Below are 14,981 nucleotides of genomic sequence, written 5' to 3' on the forward strand. Positions count from 1 at the left end.
TACACACAGCATCCGTGCCACGTCACCCAGTGCCTGCACTGGGGCTGTGCTTCAATCTTCTTGCATTACTTGGTTGAGAGGAGCTGATCAGTTTCAGAGTAACAGTGAGCCAGAAACTTTCCACAGAAGAGGTGCACAAGAAGTGTAAAAGAAATTTCTTTTGGCCTGTGCAGAGTACAATCAAGCTTTAATTTTGAACTTCTCTGCAGAATATTTCTGAAGATTTCTGCTCTGAGAGAGGTCTTTACCTACATACAGGCATACACAGAGATGCACAAAGAAATTCAATGAAAAGGAATCATTAAGCAAGAAGCTGACAAAGAGGAGCAGCAGCACCTTTTCCCAAGCTTTGAGTGTGGAGAATCAGAAGTAAACTGCTATCGGCACCTTCCTTCTCAAGTTACATTAACTTGCTTTTCTTCAGATTCCTGTGGGACATTTTTGGGCCATCATGAATGTATTTCGGATCCTGGGAGATGTCTCTCATCTCTTAGCTATGATAATTTTGCTACTGAAAATCTGGAGATCAAAGTCATGTGCTGGTAGGTATTATTATTATTATTGTTAATATTTTCTCTGTCTTGCTGACAAGATGCTGATGAGAAAGCCATACAGAATAAGAATGGCAGGCAAGCCAGTAATTTGTTACTTGAACACAAATAGACCACAGAGTTTCAGGTCTGGGGTTTAGCCTGGGGGTCACATTATAGCACAGTAGTAGAATAAGGCATAAAGGAATGAACGTGGAACATGGGAAGGAAGTCAGAGAGCAAGTTATTAAGTTCAGCAGCACATTGTAATTCATTGAACCAAATTGGATTTCTTCCTGTCCCAATCTAGACAGAAGTCTCTTGATGGGAGCCCTGCCTAGATGAGGCCCTTTGGTATAGAACAAGAATGCTTCAACAGAGTTTATGCCAATCACAATGATGATGATTATTACTATTATTATTGAATTTTATTGCCCTACCTTTTTATTCATCTGGCAGTCAAGGCAGCTTACAACATTAAAAATACAAAAGTTAAACCAACATTAATACAGTTAAATTCCTGATGAAAAGAAACATTAAAATAAAATAAATAACAACTAAAGGCCTGGCAGAAGAGTTGCATTTGTCAGCTTCCTAAATCCTGGGAGAATGGAAGCCAAGGACATCTCCCTAGGGAGTACATTCCACAGCCAAGGAATCATGCAAAAGAAGGCCCTTTCCTGCACACCAGACCAAGGAACTCCAGTAGGAGGGGTATCTTCAAAAGGGCCTTTCCTTTTAACCAGAATAGGCTCCTAGTGAGAGAAGCTATTCAGGTGTTCCCAATCTGCTTGTTAAGACATCTATGTCATAGTCACCATGACTTTCTGTAAACTGAAATTTATGGTGACTTGTGCATTCCCTCAGGGTCCTCCCACTACCCAAGACATAATAGATCCACTTGGATAAATTAAAGTCTAGAAAGCAGGCGGGGGGGGGGGGGAACCACCATTTTAAGTTGAGTAAAGTTTTTTATTACAGAGGAGGAAGCAATAAAACCTGACAAGGATTTAAAGGAAATGAACTAGGGGCCTTGGAAACTTTAGGCTTAGCCAAAAGCATTTGTAGCAAAAAGATGGCACCCCTTCTCTCTACCAGTGCTAAGGCCAGAACCAACTGGAGGAGCAGCCCATAAAGCGGTGCTGCGCCATGCTTAACAGCAACAGGCTAGCCAAGGGGATGCAAGGTAGGCAGAATGACTTCTGAGCTTCTTGCCCCCTTCCCCTGGTCTCCACAGTGTTCAGTACTTGAGGTATCCATCTTACTTTACCATAGCAACAACCACTTTTTTTGACATTTGGAGTGGAGCTGGAGTAGATTGGGAATTTTCTATTTTTTGAAAAACTATCTTAAGTCTTTGGGCTTACATTTTAGGTTTTAAGAGTTTCCTACCTCAAAATGGCAGGAAGCCACACCAGCAACTTTAAGCAACCATGGTCTGAGGTAGTTCTGGTAGGTGCAAAAGATAGATTTCATGGCTATGTATGGCCTTTGGGACTCAGTTTCCCACTCGTGCTCTGACAAATTAGGGCCAGCCAAAGCTAAATTACAGAGAGATGATTCTGAGCAAACCTAGTCCCTAGTGACCATATTTTGATCCATAGGACTTTAGATTGCTTTGATTTACCTGCAACACTGGTCCCCCATTAATTCCTTTCCTGTAGTTGGAATGCATTTTTCTTTTTTTCTAATATTTATTTACCACAAATAATTTTCAGAAAAGCTTACAATTCAGTAAAAGGAGAGACCCCCTGCCCACTGGCTAATAAACTAAAAGCACACAACACAACACAACACAACACAACACGAAAAGAAAGAAGGGAGAGAAAAATAACTCAGCTGTCAATTCTTAATTACAATGAGGTAATCCTTAATGATCAAATGGAATGTACTTTTGAGGCACAATCAGATAGATATAGGTGCTGTACATAAAACACCTGTAGAAGAAACTCAAGAATGACATTTATTACACAGTCTATTTCAGGCTACCTATACTTTCAGCTTGGTATGCATATTTGCCCCACAGTAAAGATAGCAACAATAAAGGTTTTTAATCACAATCCATTTAACAATATAATCTTTATTAAGGTCTAGAACAAAAATGTTAAATCTTTCACCAAGACACTGAAGCTTGAAATATTTATTTATTTGTTTGTTGTTTATTTTCTATCCCGCCTTTATTACTTTTATAAATAACTCAAGGTGGCAAGCATACCTAATACTCCTGCCTCCTCGTCCCTGAGAAAAGTTTCTAAGTCTCCAATTTCATATCAGTTGCTTAACTTTCTTGATTTCTTCTCATTTGTCACATCCTTTGCTGCAGGGAGTATTTCCTAGACCTTGAAAAAATCCCTCCATTCCCAGTTTCTTCTCTGCAAGCCCATCCTACTCCATCCCACCAATCTCCTCCCAGATTCTGAGCAAAATTAAATATGTGTTTAGAAGGAGTGGTGCTATGAAGTTACATAATGCAAACATTGTACAGCTTCTGATAATGGTGTGTTCTCATCTGATATATAGTAAACAAGTAGTAGAGGAGGATTAAATAAGCAGACACAAGCAACTTTCCCTGCTCATAGATTAGTTTTTATGGAGCCTGCCTTGCCTCCATAAAATGGAAAGGCACCATTGCTGAAGAAAATTGCACTGATAAACGGGAATATTCATCTTTGATTCCTTCCACCTAAAGATCAGCCCTATGAAACTTTGAACATTGGCAGCTGCACACAATGTTTATTCCAGACTCAAGCATCAAAGCTAGAAAGGTACCTTATACAGAGCGCAGCCACAAATTTCCACCAATGTCCTTGAAGTTCAATTTCTTCTCTAATTGTCTCTCTCTCCCCCCCCCTCCGCGCCCCCCCCATCTTTCTTTGGTGGATTTCAGAAAATAGACGTAGCATTGAAGTTGTGAATTTCTAGTCTCCTTGTCCCTTGCACCCCTTGAAAGATGGAAGACCAAGTGTGATGTTCCCTGACTTCAGTAACTAGGGTGTCTGTGCTGCCAAAGACCCCAGAGATACCTTGTGACATGTTTTCACTTTAAAATAGCAGCGTACATGCAAGCTTGGATTAAGCATTCCTCTTGTTTTTGTATTTCCCTGTTGCCCTCTCAACCCTCCATCCAGGAATCTTCTTCTAACTTTTTAAAAGCTTGTTTAAGGCATCTTCAGATTTTTGTTTGGGGCAAAGCAATGGGAAAGAAACCCCAATAAAATCAGGACAGATAGCCAGAATAGCTGTCTACAGAAAAAAGAAAAAGAATCATGTGGCATCTTAAAGAATAACAAAATTCTTGCAGGCCTTAGCTGTACAATAAATCTGTTGGCCTTCAAGATATATTAGAACTTTTCTCTGTGTTATTCAAACTTGGCAACTTTAAAATGTGTGGACTTCAACTCCCAGAATTCCCCAGCCAGTCCACCCATCTTACAGTTGCCACGTTTGAAATACATTAACTATTCTAGCTCATAAACACTGTTGCTTTTCAGGGATTGAGTCTATTCTTTTCTTTCTATGTTCTCCAACATGTTGCTCCTGTCCTGTTTTGCTTACACTGTTATTTGCAATCATTTTATGCCAGTGTTTTTCTGAGGCTACCAGTCAATTTCAAATTGTCACTGAGAAAAGAGAGACAACTCATAGTAGTAATAAAAAGGCAAAGGCTTCCCTTTTCCCCTCCCTGCATCTGTGAATGTATTCCAGTATCTCTCTTTCCCCATCCAGTGTGTGCAACATTTTAAGAAGTCTCAGGAAGAATATCCAAAGAGGAAACAAATTAGCAGGTGATGGGTGGAGTCAGATCCAGTGCTGTAGTGAGTAAAGCCTGAGACGCAGCTAGTGTCCCTTCCATTCTGGAGCTCTCTCTTTTGGTTTGGTTCCTACTCCTTCTCTTCACCTCTCTCTTGCTCTTTTACACACACACATCAATTCACAAAGAGAAGAAGTGCTCGTCATGTAAATGGGCCAATAAACACTAATGGGTCTGCAACACTCCAAAAGCTAGATATTGGGGGGGGGGTTTATTCTGCGTTTCTTATTTTTATAAATAAGGCAGGGAACATATCTAATCCTCCTTCCTCCTCCTCTTTTCCCCACAACCACCACCTTGTGCCATGGGTTGGGCTGAGAGAGAGGGACTGGCCCAGTCTCCCAGCCGGCTTTCATGCCTAAGGACAGACTGGAACTCACAGTTTCCTGGTTTCTAGCCTGGAGCCTTACCCACCAGACCAAACCGGCTCGTACTTGTTATTGGCTCTTGCTTCTCATTGCTGAGGACTGTGCAGTAGAATGACAGAGGTGTATGCTCAACTCAGCTATACATACATTTTGAAACTGATTTTACAGATGTTGAATTCAGTGAGGCTTGCTCCAAAGTAAGCGTCCTTTATGTTGTAAGCTTTTTTTTTCTTCCAGAGGGAATGGATGAATGGAAAGGGGATGGAGAGAGATTAATGGGACTTTCCACTAATTTCATAGTGTTCTGAATGATGAATGGTAAAACAATCCTGTGGGAATAGTTGGACTGAGAATGAGAGTGACAGGCAGAACTTTAAGATTTATTTCCTAATATATATGGACTTAATTCCAATGTTCTGTATCCCCTTGTAAATTTGGTTGCAATCCACCCAAACAAGATGAAAATTTCATGATTGGTTGGGTGGATTGCAACCAATGTTCATATCTTTCCTCATCAGCCCCAGAGTTACACTGTGAGAAATGTAGAAAAAGAATCTGTCAGCCAGTTGGATGATTGAATTAAAATGTCAAAAAATTTATCTTCAACCTGCTGATTCACCCATCTACACTTTTCCTCTTTTATAAATAGTATTTGTTTTTGGGAATAACAAATGTATGAAAAGATTTTGGATCGCTGGAATTATCAAGTGATTCGCTTCTCAGACAGGATGGAAGCATTTGACATTGTGTGTGTGTGTGTGTGTGTGTGTGTGTGAATGAGAGCAAGAGGGGTACATACGGAAAAGAGGCACCCTATGTAGAGAAATCAAGCATACCTCTTTATTCCTTCCTCCTTACAGTTGCTGACTATTGCTACTGTGACAAAGAACCATAACTTAAATGATCCTGATGCGGCTCCTACCCTCCTAAAATAAGAAAACATGGTTAGATTATTTCAACATGTGGTATATATTACTGCCTTTGAAAACTGCCCAGAAACAACTTTTGCTCCAAAGCTTGGCTGAAAGATTATTAGCTTTCTCAACTCTTACTTTGACCATTGTTCTTTCTTTAAAAAAGATGGCTAATACCAGTCTGTTCGTGTAAGAACTAGCTAAGTGTTACTGAGATTTTGTGGGACAATGACTACTCTTAACAATAGCTTCTATTGTGTCTTCATACTTCTAAAAAAAACAAGAGGTGATTAATAAATAATAAAAATAAATATTATTTATTTTTAGCTGCTTTCATTCATTTGTATCAGGCTTTGTTTGATGTTACTACCTTTAGATAGACATTGGTTTAAAGATGTTTAAGTAAACTATTTTAGTGATTTTTCTTTGCCTTTAAATGTTTTTATAGCTATATAGATATACACAATATGTAGATATCTTCATCTAGAGAGCCAGTTTGGTGTAAAGGTTAAAGCACTGGGCTAGAAACCAGGAGACTATGAATTCTAGCCCTGCCTTAGGCACGAAACCAGCTGGGTGACCTTGGGCCAGTCACTCTCTCTCAGCCCTAGACAGTAGGCAAGGGCAAACTACTTTGGAAAGTCTTGCCATGAAAACTGCTGGGACTAGTCCAGGCAATTGTCAGGAGACTGACTTGAAGGCATATATATTTATTTATTTTTATTTATTTATCTAATTTCTCTGCCGCCTATCTTGCACATGACGACTCTGGGTGGCATATATATATAAAAATAAAAATAAAAAAATTCCCTTCTCACTCCTATAGGTGATATGTGTCTTCCTCAACCTCAGGTCCTCTACCAGAGACCTGGGATTTAAGAGTTCTGTGCAGTATGTTAGCTGTTCCTAGCATTGCACTCTTCTGGATAGAGAGTTCTGATGTTGCTCCTGGGATCTGTTGGAGCCACTCTCCCAGCTTAGGAGTCATAGCCCCGAGTGCCCCTACCACCACTGGGACCACTTTGGCCTTCACTTTCCACATCCTTTCTAGTTCCTCCTTCAGGCCCTGGTACTTCTCCAGATTCTCATACTCCTTCTTCCTGATGTTGCTGTCACTTGGCAGTGCTACATCTATCACCACCGCTGTCTTCTGGTCCTTGTCTACTACTGCAATGTCTGGTTGATTGGCCAGTGCCTGCCTGTCTGTCTGGATCTGGAAGTCCCACAGGATCTTAGCCCTGTCATTCTCTACGACCTTCTGTGGAATCTCCCATCTGGACTTTGGAGGGTCTAGCCCATATACTGTGCAGATGTTCCTGTACACAATGCCAGCTACTTGGTTGTGCTGTTCAGTGTATGCTGTTCCTGCCTGCATCTTACACCCTGCCACTATGTGTTGGGCTGTCTCTGAGGCCTCTCTGCACAGTTCTTGAGTCCTGTCTAGTGTGGTAGACCCCTGCTTCTATGGATCTGGCGTTTAGTGCCAGTTCTTGTGCTGCTATGATTAGTGCCTCAGTGCTGTCTTTTAGTCCAGCCCTTTCCAGCCACTGGTAGGATTTCCCAATGTCAGCCACCTCAGCTATCTGTTGATGGTACATCCCATGCAGGGTCTTGTCTTGCCATGGCACTTCCTCTGTTTGATCTTTCTTCCATGTCTGCTGCTGCTTCAGGGATTCTCTCAGCAACTCATCTTACTGTTGTACTCCTGGATGCTCTGGGTCTCATCCAGGACAGTGGCTTGGACACTCACCAGACCCTGCCTGCCCGCTTTCCGGCTGGTGTACAGTCTCTAGGTGTTGGACTTAGGATGAAAACCTCCATACATTGTGAAGAGCTTCCGAGTCTTCACATCAGCAGCCTCCATGTCCTCCTTTGGCCAGTTCACTATAACGGCAGGGTATCTGATGACTAGCAGGGCATACATGTTAATTGCATGGATTTTGTTCTTCCCATTGAGCTGGGTCTTCAGGACCTGTCTTATCCTTTGGTGGTACTTGGATGTTGCTGTCTTCCTTGCCTCCTCATTGTGGTTCCCATGTGACCGTGGGATACCAAGGTACTTGTAGCTGATCTGCATGTCTGCTATATGGCCTGCTGGTAGTTCCACCCCACCAGTCTTAACCATCTTCCCTCTCTTTACTACCATCCGGCTACACTTCTCTAGTCTGAATGACATCCCAATGTCCTCATTGTAGATCCGTGTCAGGTGGATCAGTGAGTCAATGTCTCATTTACTCTTAGCATACAGCTTGTTGTCATCCATGTAGCGGAGGTGGCTGATGGTAGTTCCACTCTTGAACTTGTATCCATATCTAGTCCTTGTGATAATCTGGCTGAGGGGGTTCAAGCCCATGCAGAACAGCAGTGGGGACAGTACATCACCTTGGTATATGCCACACTTGATGGCCACTTGTGTGAGCTGTCTTGAGTTGACTTCCAGTGTGTCATGTTCACTGTTCACTGATCCTGTTCATGAGTCTGATGGTGTTTTAGAATAGGCAGTCCTTACACAGTGTTGTCTTCCACAGTCCCATTGAGTTCTTGAGGAAGGTCCTTAGTGTCCTGTTGACTTTGTATAGCACCAGGCATTCACAGATCCATGTGTGTGGCATTGAGTTGTAGGCTTTCCTGTAGTCAATCCAGGCTGTGCTCAGATTGGTCTGTCTAGACCTTGAGTCTCGGGCAACTGCTCTATCTATAAGCAACTGGTGTTTGGAGCCTCTGGTGTTGTTCCCAATGCCCTTCTGAGCTGTGTATGTATGTATGACAAAAGACAACTTTCTGAGCAGGGCTGTCAGACCTGGAATGTAAACATCTGGGTGACCAACAAAGCAGTTTGAAGTTTTGCAGCCTCACCTAGTTGCCCCATTTCTAAGAGAAAATGCTAATTCCAGGTTATGAAGAAAAGTTGCCTCCGAGTTCTAAAGGGCATAGTAATTAGTTTCTAAGCCTTGCAAAGAGAACTTGGTGTTTTTCCTAATTTCATCCTTGCAGCTAGAACAGCCTTTTTATGTTTTAAAGGAACACACCATTAAACAAAACACAACAGAATAAGTGTGAACCTGGTATGCCTGGGCTGGGCTACTCAGCTGCCCGGCTATTGAGACTGAATGGCTGTCCTTCATTCCCCATAATGTTCTCTTTCCTTGACAGAAGCTGATGCTTTGCTCTCAGAGGATCCTCTTGGGCAGCTGCAGCATCTGGTATCAATTGCTGCCTCCCGCAGCCAACTAAGTAATCTGCATCTTTAGGTTTAAAGCCTCAAAACTGCCTTCCCTTGGTTTCTTTTCTTATCTTTGCTGTTCATTAATTTTATCTCATGATGTACAGGTATTTCGGGAAAGAGTCAGATCCTTTTTGCCCTTGTTTTCACAAGCCGTTACCTTGACCTCTTCACAAACTTCATCTCCATCTACAATACCATTATGAAGGTAAGGAAACAGAAAAAAAGCTGGGTTTAGGTTTTTCTCCATCAAGTAATTCAGATGTTTTAAGCCTTGCAATGATTTAAGTGTAGCCCATTTTCAGTAGGGAGTAGCCAACCAATCTCTCCCCCCCAGTGACCTGCTTTCAAATTAAGATACCATAATTTTAGATTATTAATGTAGTGGTCCGACACTGACTCTTGAGATTGGGGCTACCATATCTGCGTTGCAAAACTGTGAAGGACTTTGCTTTCATCTAGTGGTTATCTAGATTTTTGCTACCCAGATATGGTAGGCCTACTCTAGGTGGTAGTATGGATCACGTCTGTTAAAATGTGGCAATCCCCCTCCTGTTCATCCTGCTGAATCAACCCCCCAAACCTTGCCTTGTTGGCATCACTTCTGCAGAACTATCTACTGCTTTCCATCCCTTGCAAAGCAGAGTTACAGTGGGATGAAAAAAGTAAAGAGTCTGCACTCTTGGCACTTTCCTGGTTCCACTTGCAAAAAATTAGGGAGGTGAAGAGAAAGCAGGAAGCAATTAGAGATGCCATCAAAGATCTCAAACTGAGCAATTTGATTTTCCTACCGCATTTGCCTCAGTTCAAATCACAAGGCCCACCTGTCATGTTCATCGTTTCAATGTTCTGTATACATCGTAACATTTCGCATGTCACTTTTCTAACCCATGTTTGCGGGTTGGAAATTTCCAGCCATGCCAGGCTGTAATCTTCTGACTGCAACTGTGGAATGTATGTTTGGGTTAGTGACTCTGTTCAAGGTTACTTTCTCAGGCCGATGTGGGTAACAGTTGCTAACACCTGGGAGGGGGTGGTTGCTAGGAGGGAGGAAGGGCGGGGCTGGTTGTGAAGCAAGGGTTTTTAGTTTGTATTTGGCGCGCTTTTGCTCATTCTCAGCTTTCTTCGTATTTGCATACTATTCTTTCAATAAATCAGTTTTCATAAAGAACCCCCTTGTGAGACTGAGTATGTCAGAATAGGCAATCATTACACCACCTTAATTTCCATCAAATGCTCCTGATATTAAAGGGATCAGGGGTGCCCACAGGTTATGGTAAAAAGAAGTCAAGATGTCAAGCACAGCACTGTGATAGAAGTTCCGATTGCACCTTTGTGGCTACCATCTTTCCTTTTTTGACCACATCCCACAGATTCCCCTGTAAGGGAGTATAAAATTGGTTTTACCCAATTTGAAAAATAAAGGAATAAGAAATAGTGATCTCCTTTCTTTTATGCACTACATCAGACTTACAGTATGTTACTTCCTCAATTTTTTACATTGATGATTATAAGGCAGCTGCACTGAAATAGAAGCAATAAAATTGGGAGCTGAGGCTATAAAGAGAAAGGAACTTGGTATGTGAGGATTCTGTTTCTAAAACAGCCTTTGCTTCTTGGTGCCATATGCTGAACTGTCCTTGAATTAGAGTCTATGCCTCGTCTCAACAAAAGAAAGGTATTAAGCCCCTAAGCAAAGGCTCAGCACCATAGATGTTTTTAATTTCTGTAGTTGTTCATATCCCATCTCAGTGGGATTAAAAGTGGGGATCCACAAGGGATTTCCATATTTCCAGTGCCAAATTTACCAGTTTATTGATACTGCCCTCCAGCTTCCAAAAGTTCAGATATGCTGAAGTCCCCATATCCTTGTTTTCCATTCAAACTTATAGAACACACAATAAAATACATTGAAATGCTTTCCTGCATTAATACAGATAAAAAAGACTGAATAGAATGTAGGCCTCATATATAGGAAGGAAGGAGCTAGTGTGATGCACAAACTCCCGTTTCCATGCCAATAATGAGAGAGCAGCAAGGTATTCCTTTCTCTGAGCAATGCTGATTAAGCCACCCACTTTCCAAGACTAACGTTCATTGAGATAGGGGGAAAAATGCTATTCCCCTCCCATTGCAAAGCACTGAGTATGCATGATGGCATGAAAGCAGAGTTGTAACATTCAGGGACTTTGGGCTGGATCCAAAATTACACTAAGCCACAAACTAACTATAGTTAAAACCATGGCTTACTGCAATGTATGAAAAAGCCATTAAGTAGCACTAGCATTTAATGATCACCTCAGTGCTATTCCTGTTATGAAGTACGGATGCAAGGGATGGACTCTTGCCAAGAATGAGAGAAAGAAGTTTGACTCATTGGAAAGGTGGTGTTGGAGAAGGCTGTTTCTCCAACAGCCATGAAAACCAACTATTCAATACTAGAGGAAATCAAACCAGACTGGAAACAAGAATCAAGAAACAAAAACTGTCATACCTCGGATCCTCATGCATCATGAGGACTGATGCATCTGTGGAAAAGATGATAATGCTGTTCAAGGTGGACAGAAGATGAGGCAGACAATCCCTCCTGCCTGGGTCAGGAGGAGGGATTATTTATTTATTTTTCTATCCCGCCTTTATTATTTTTATAAATACCTCAAGGCGGTTAACATACCTAATACTCCTCCCTCCTCCAATTTCCCCCACAACAACAACCCTGTGAGGTGAGTTGGGCTGAGAGAGAGTGACTGGCCCAAGGTCACTCATCCGGCTTTCATGCCTAAGGCAGGACTAGAACTCTCAGTCTCCTGGTTTCTAGCCCAGCACCTTAACCACTAGACCAAACTGGGGGTGGTTAGTGCCTTGAAGATGCCCCTGTGAATTACATGAATTTAATTAAGAACTTTTTAACATCCCCATCTTTGATTTTATATTTATATTTATAGTTATTTAAGAATACTGTTTTTATTGTATTTTAACCTGTATTTATTTTAGTTTTATTGTAATGTTGGAAGAAATTAAGATATCTCCCTGCCTTCATGTTGTCTTCCCCCAGAACACTGTCTCCCTGCAATACTGCCTTCTCCTTGAGCAAGGTAAAAGGTTAAAGGGTAAACCACCCAGAGTCATGCTCAAGTGAGATGGGCGGTGATGAAATTCGAAATATAATAAATAAAAATAAATATATGAGGTGGATAGACAGAAATGTACCTGCCAGAATTAGGTAATACCTGTACAGCAAGAGACAGGATGACTTGTAGAGCTTTCATCCACAGAATAAAAGAGTCACCAAGACATCAGTTGTGACTTGATAGAGCATAACAACAGCAGCACTAGCAGAGCGCAGCTTTTCTTTAATTGCGGTGGGTGCTTTACACTTTTACCTGATGTGAAGCATCTACCAAAATTACACAAATGCTGTGCTATACTAGTGCTATTGTTGTGCTCAACAGTTTTAAAGGTGTGTGTAGACCAGATGTGACTCCATTCTAATATGCTCAGCTGTGAAGAATCACATAGCCTTCTACTCCTGACTATTATTATGTAGTTTGCCAAGGGGACCAAGGAGATTAAGAGAATGTCATAACTGGCTTCAAATTAAAAATTACACATAACTAAATGTTGCTGCAAATAACATTAGCTTGTATTAGAAGTACCAAACCAGAATATCTTAGATAGAAAACAAAATGAGAATGTATCTATCTGGTCTGTAATCAGGTAAATAACCCCGAATAATCACCAAAATTAATGGGTTCACACATTTCTAGATGAGAGGCAATGCTCTAAATATCATGCCCTGGCCAGTTTTAGACCAGCAGTCAGTATTTACAGGAGCGAAAAACTGGTTAAAAGGGTCTGACTAGGAACCCAACAGATCCTTGGCTGATCTGTGAAGTATGGAGGTGGCCCAGGGGGATGGCACTGTTGCAGAGTAAAATAAACCCATTGGTTTACTAGAGAGATAAGAGTGATAACACAGATAGGTCATGGGATGCATGCGGAGGAATTCTTCGGATGGATTGGATATTGAATGCCTATTCTGCTCCAGTGTAGGCAGAAGTGCTTACTTCTCAGCTTCCACTGTCCAACCAGAACAAATTGCTATCACTGACCTGTACTAAGTGGCATCTTGCCCACCAATATGTTAAAAGAGGATGCCCAAAAGGTCAGTGGCTCGCTAAGGACAGTTTGCATTGTTCTTTATGAACATCAGTGTGAACTGTCTCAACTTGGACTCATGTTGAGGCTGGTCACAGAGAAGTAGCTGCACTGGTTGCCAGTTGCTTATTGGGCACAATGTAAGGGGTTGGTATTCATCTTCAAAACCCTAAACAGTTTAGGGTTGTGATTCTTATATTGGGGATAATTTGGGGAAATCTGGGGGAGGGGGGATTGAGCAATTTGCAATGCCTTCTTTGTGAGTTGAAAGTTTGGAACTGCCACTGCCAAAATGCTTGTAAAACCAAGAGTCTGGGTTTTTTTGTGAGAAAAATGACATCATTTGAGACCAGGAAAAGGGGTAAGTGGGTCGGTTTAGGGCCTAAGAGACTACATAACCTGTTATGAATCATCTAGTTGTTAAGAACCACAATAGAGATGCTTTTGAAAATGCCTCTGCTGCAAGAACCCATCTTTCTAGCACATGGGAGAAGCCCTTATTCTTCATTGCTTCCATGTTTGTTTCTTGCTTTCTGGCTTGACATTTAGAAAACATATAAAAAGGTCTCTCTCTTAACCGTTAAATAATTTTAGTAAAGTTAGGAGAAAGAACCTGGTTAATCTGTGGCAGTGTTTCTCAACTTAGCAACTGCTGGCTGGGAAATTCTGGGAGTTGAAGTCCCCGTATCTTAAGAGTTGCTAAGGTTGAGAAACACTGATCCCTGGCAACAAAATGAAGACAAGTAGAACCTTCAAGACTAACCCACTTTATTGGGCCCATAAGCTTTCTGGAGCTGCATCTTCATCAGATGTTAGTCTTGGAGGTGCTACCAGTCTCTGTCTATGGGAAGTATCAATGTCCAATTTGGAAAAGCTGACGCTGGACAGGGAAAATTTAAGAAAATGTAAGGATTTGTTTCTCTGCAGGTTATTTTCTTACTTTGTGCCTACACTACTGTGTACCTGATCTATGGAAAATTCCGGAACACTTTTGACAGCGAAAATGATTCTTTCCGTCCTGAATTCCTTTTGGTTCCTGTCACAGGTCTCTCATTTTTGGAAAACTACAACTTCACCCCTTTAGAGGTAAGACAACCGTTTCTGCTTAAGTAGACAATGGAGCCCAGTGTATTTTTGTGAGCTCAGCCTTCTGAAACCACTTCTGAAATAACTTATGCCTGTTTGTAACATTTTTTTGTTATCAATGCTTTGGATATTTATTTTGGATGTACTGCTCTTCCTCAGATACTATGGACTTTCTCAATTTATCTGGAATCAGTGGCCATCCTTCCACAGCTTTTTATGATTAGCAAAACAGGTGAAGCTGAGACAATCACAACACATTACCTTTTCTTCTTGGGCCTCTATCGTGTGCTTTACCTTGCCAACTGGATCTGGCGTTATCACACAGAAAACTTCTATGATCAAATTGCTGTCGTTTCTGGAGTAGTACAAACAATCTTCTATTGTGACTTTTTTTATCTCTATGTCACCAAAGGTAAGGATCACCAAAAGTAAGAGAAAATGGATTATAGCATGCTATTTCTTGTGGCATGAGCCTCAGGTTTGGGTTCTTTCTTGGATTGTGAGCAACTTAAGAGGGCAGGGTCATAGAATTTATGCAGTCTGGAGCAATGTTTGACAGCATTCCTGGTTTGGGGGAACACTGTCAAAACATTCCAGCTGAGCCTGGGCAAGCCCACTGCAGGCTTTGCTCCCGGATTTGAACATCTCCCCACAAGCTAGTTTTGAGGTGGCTAGACCCATGGTCTGTCAATCACAGCAATTTTATTTTTTATCATTTGCATGTTTGGTTTATTTATGAGGGGAGTCACAAAGTTTGAGCACCTAATGAACTTTTGCACAATACTACTATCCGTAAAGATTTAAGTAGAGCATACAATATTCTTAGCCAGCTGGAACATTCAGCCTTCCCATCTCTTCCACCCTTTCTTTAGTTGTACTTTTTCATTTCTA

General features: G+C 41.5%; 1 protein-coding gene across 1 annotated transcript in view; it reads left to right on the forward strand.

The window, feature by feature from the left end:
* KDELR3 (KDEL endoplasmic reticulum protein retention receptor 3) overlaps window positions 1–14,981 on the forward strand; it is a 16,287-nt gene continuing 1,306 nt past the window's right edge. The window contains exons 1-4 of the mRNA XM_063309267.1: window positions 1–542; window positions 8,954–9,054; window positions 13,932–14,090; window positions 14,250–14,502. Of these exons, the coding sequence (XP_063165337.1) occupies window positions 452–542; window positions 8,954–9,054; window positions 13,932–14,090; window positions 14,250–14,502 (604 nt within the window). The 5' untranslated portion in view covers window positions 1–451. The remainder of the gene's footprint in view (window positions 543–8,953; window positions 9,055–13,931; window positions 14,091–14,249; window positions 14,503–14,981) is intronic.

Source organism: Candoia aspera, chromosome 7 (assembly GCF_035149785.1).
Source record: "Candoia aspera isolate rCanAsp1 chromosome 7, rCanAsp1.hap2, whole genome shotgun sequence".
Classification (NCBI taxonomy): domain Eukaryota; kingdom Metazoa; phylum Chordata; class Lepidosauria; order Squamata; family Boidae; genus Candoia; species Candoia aspera.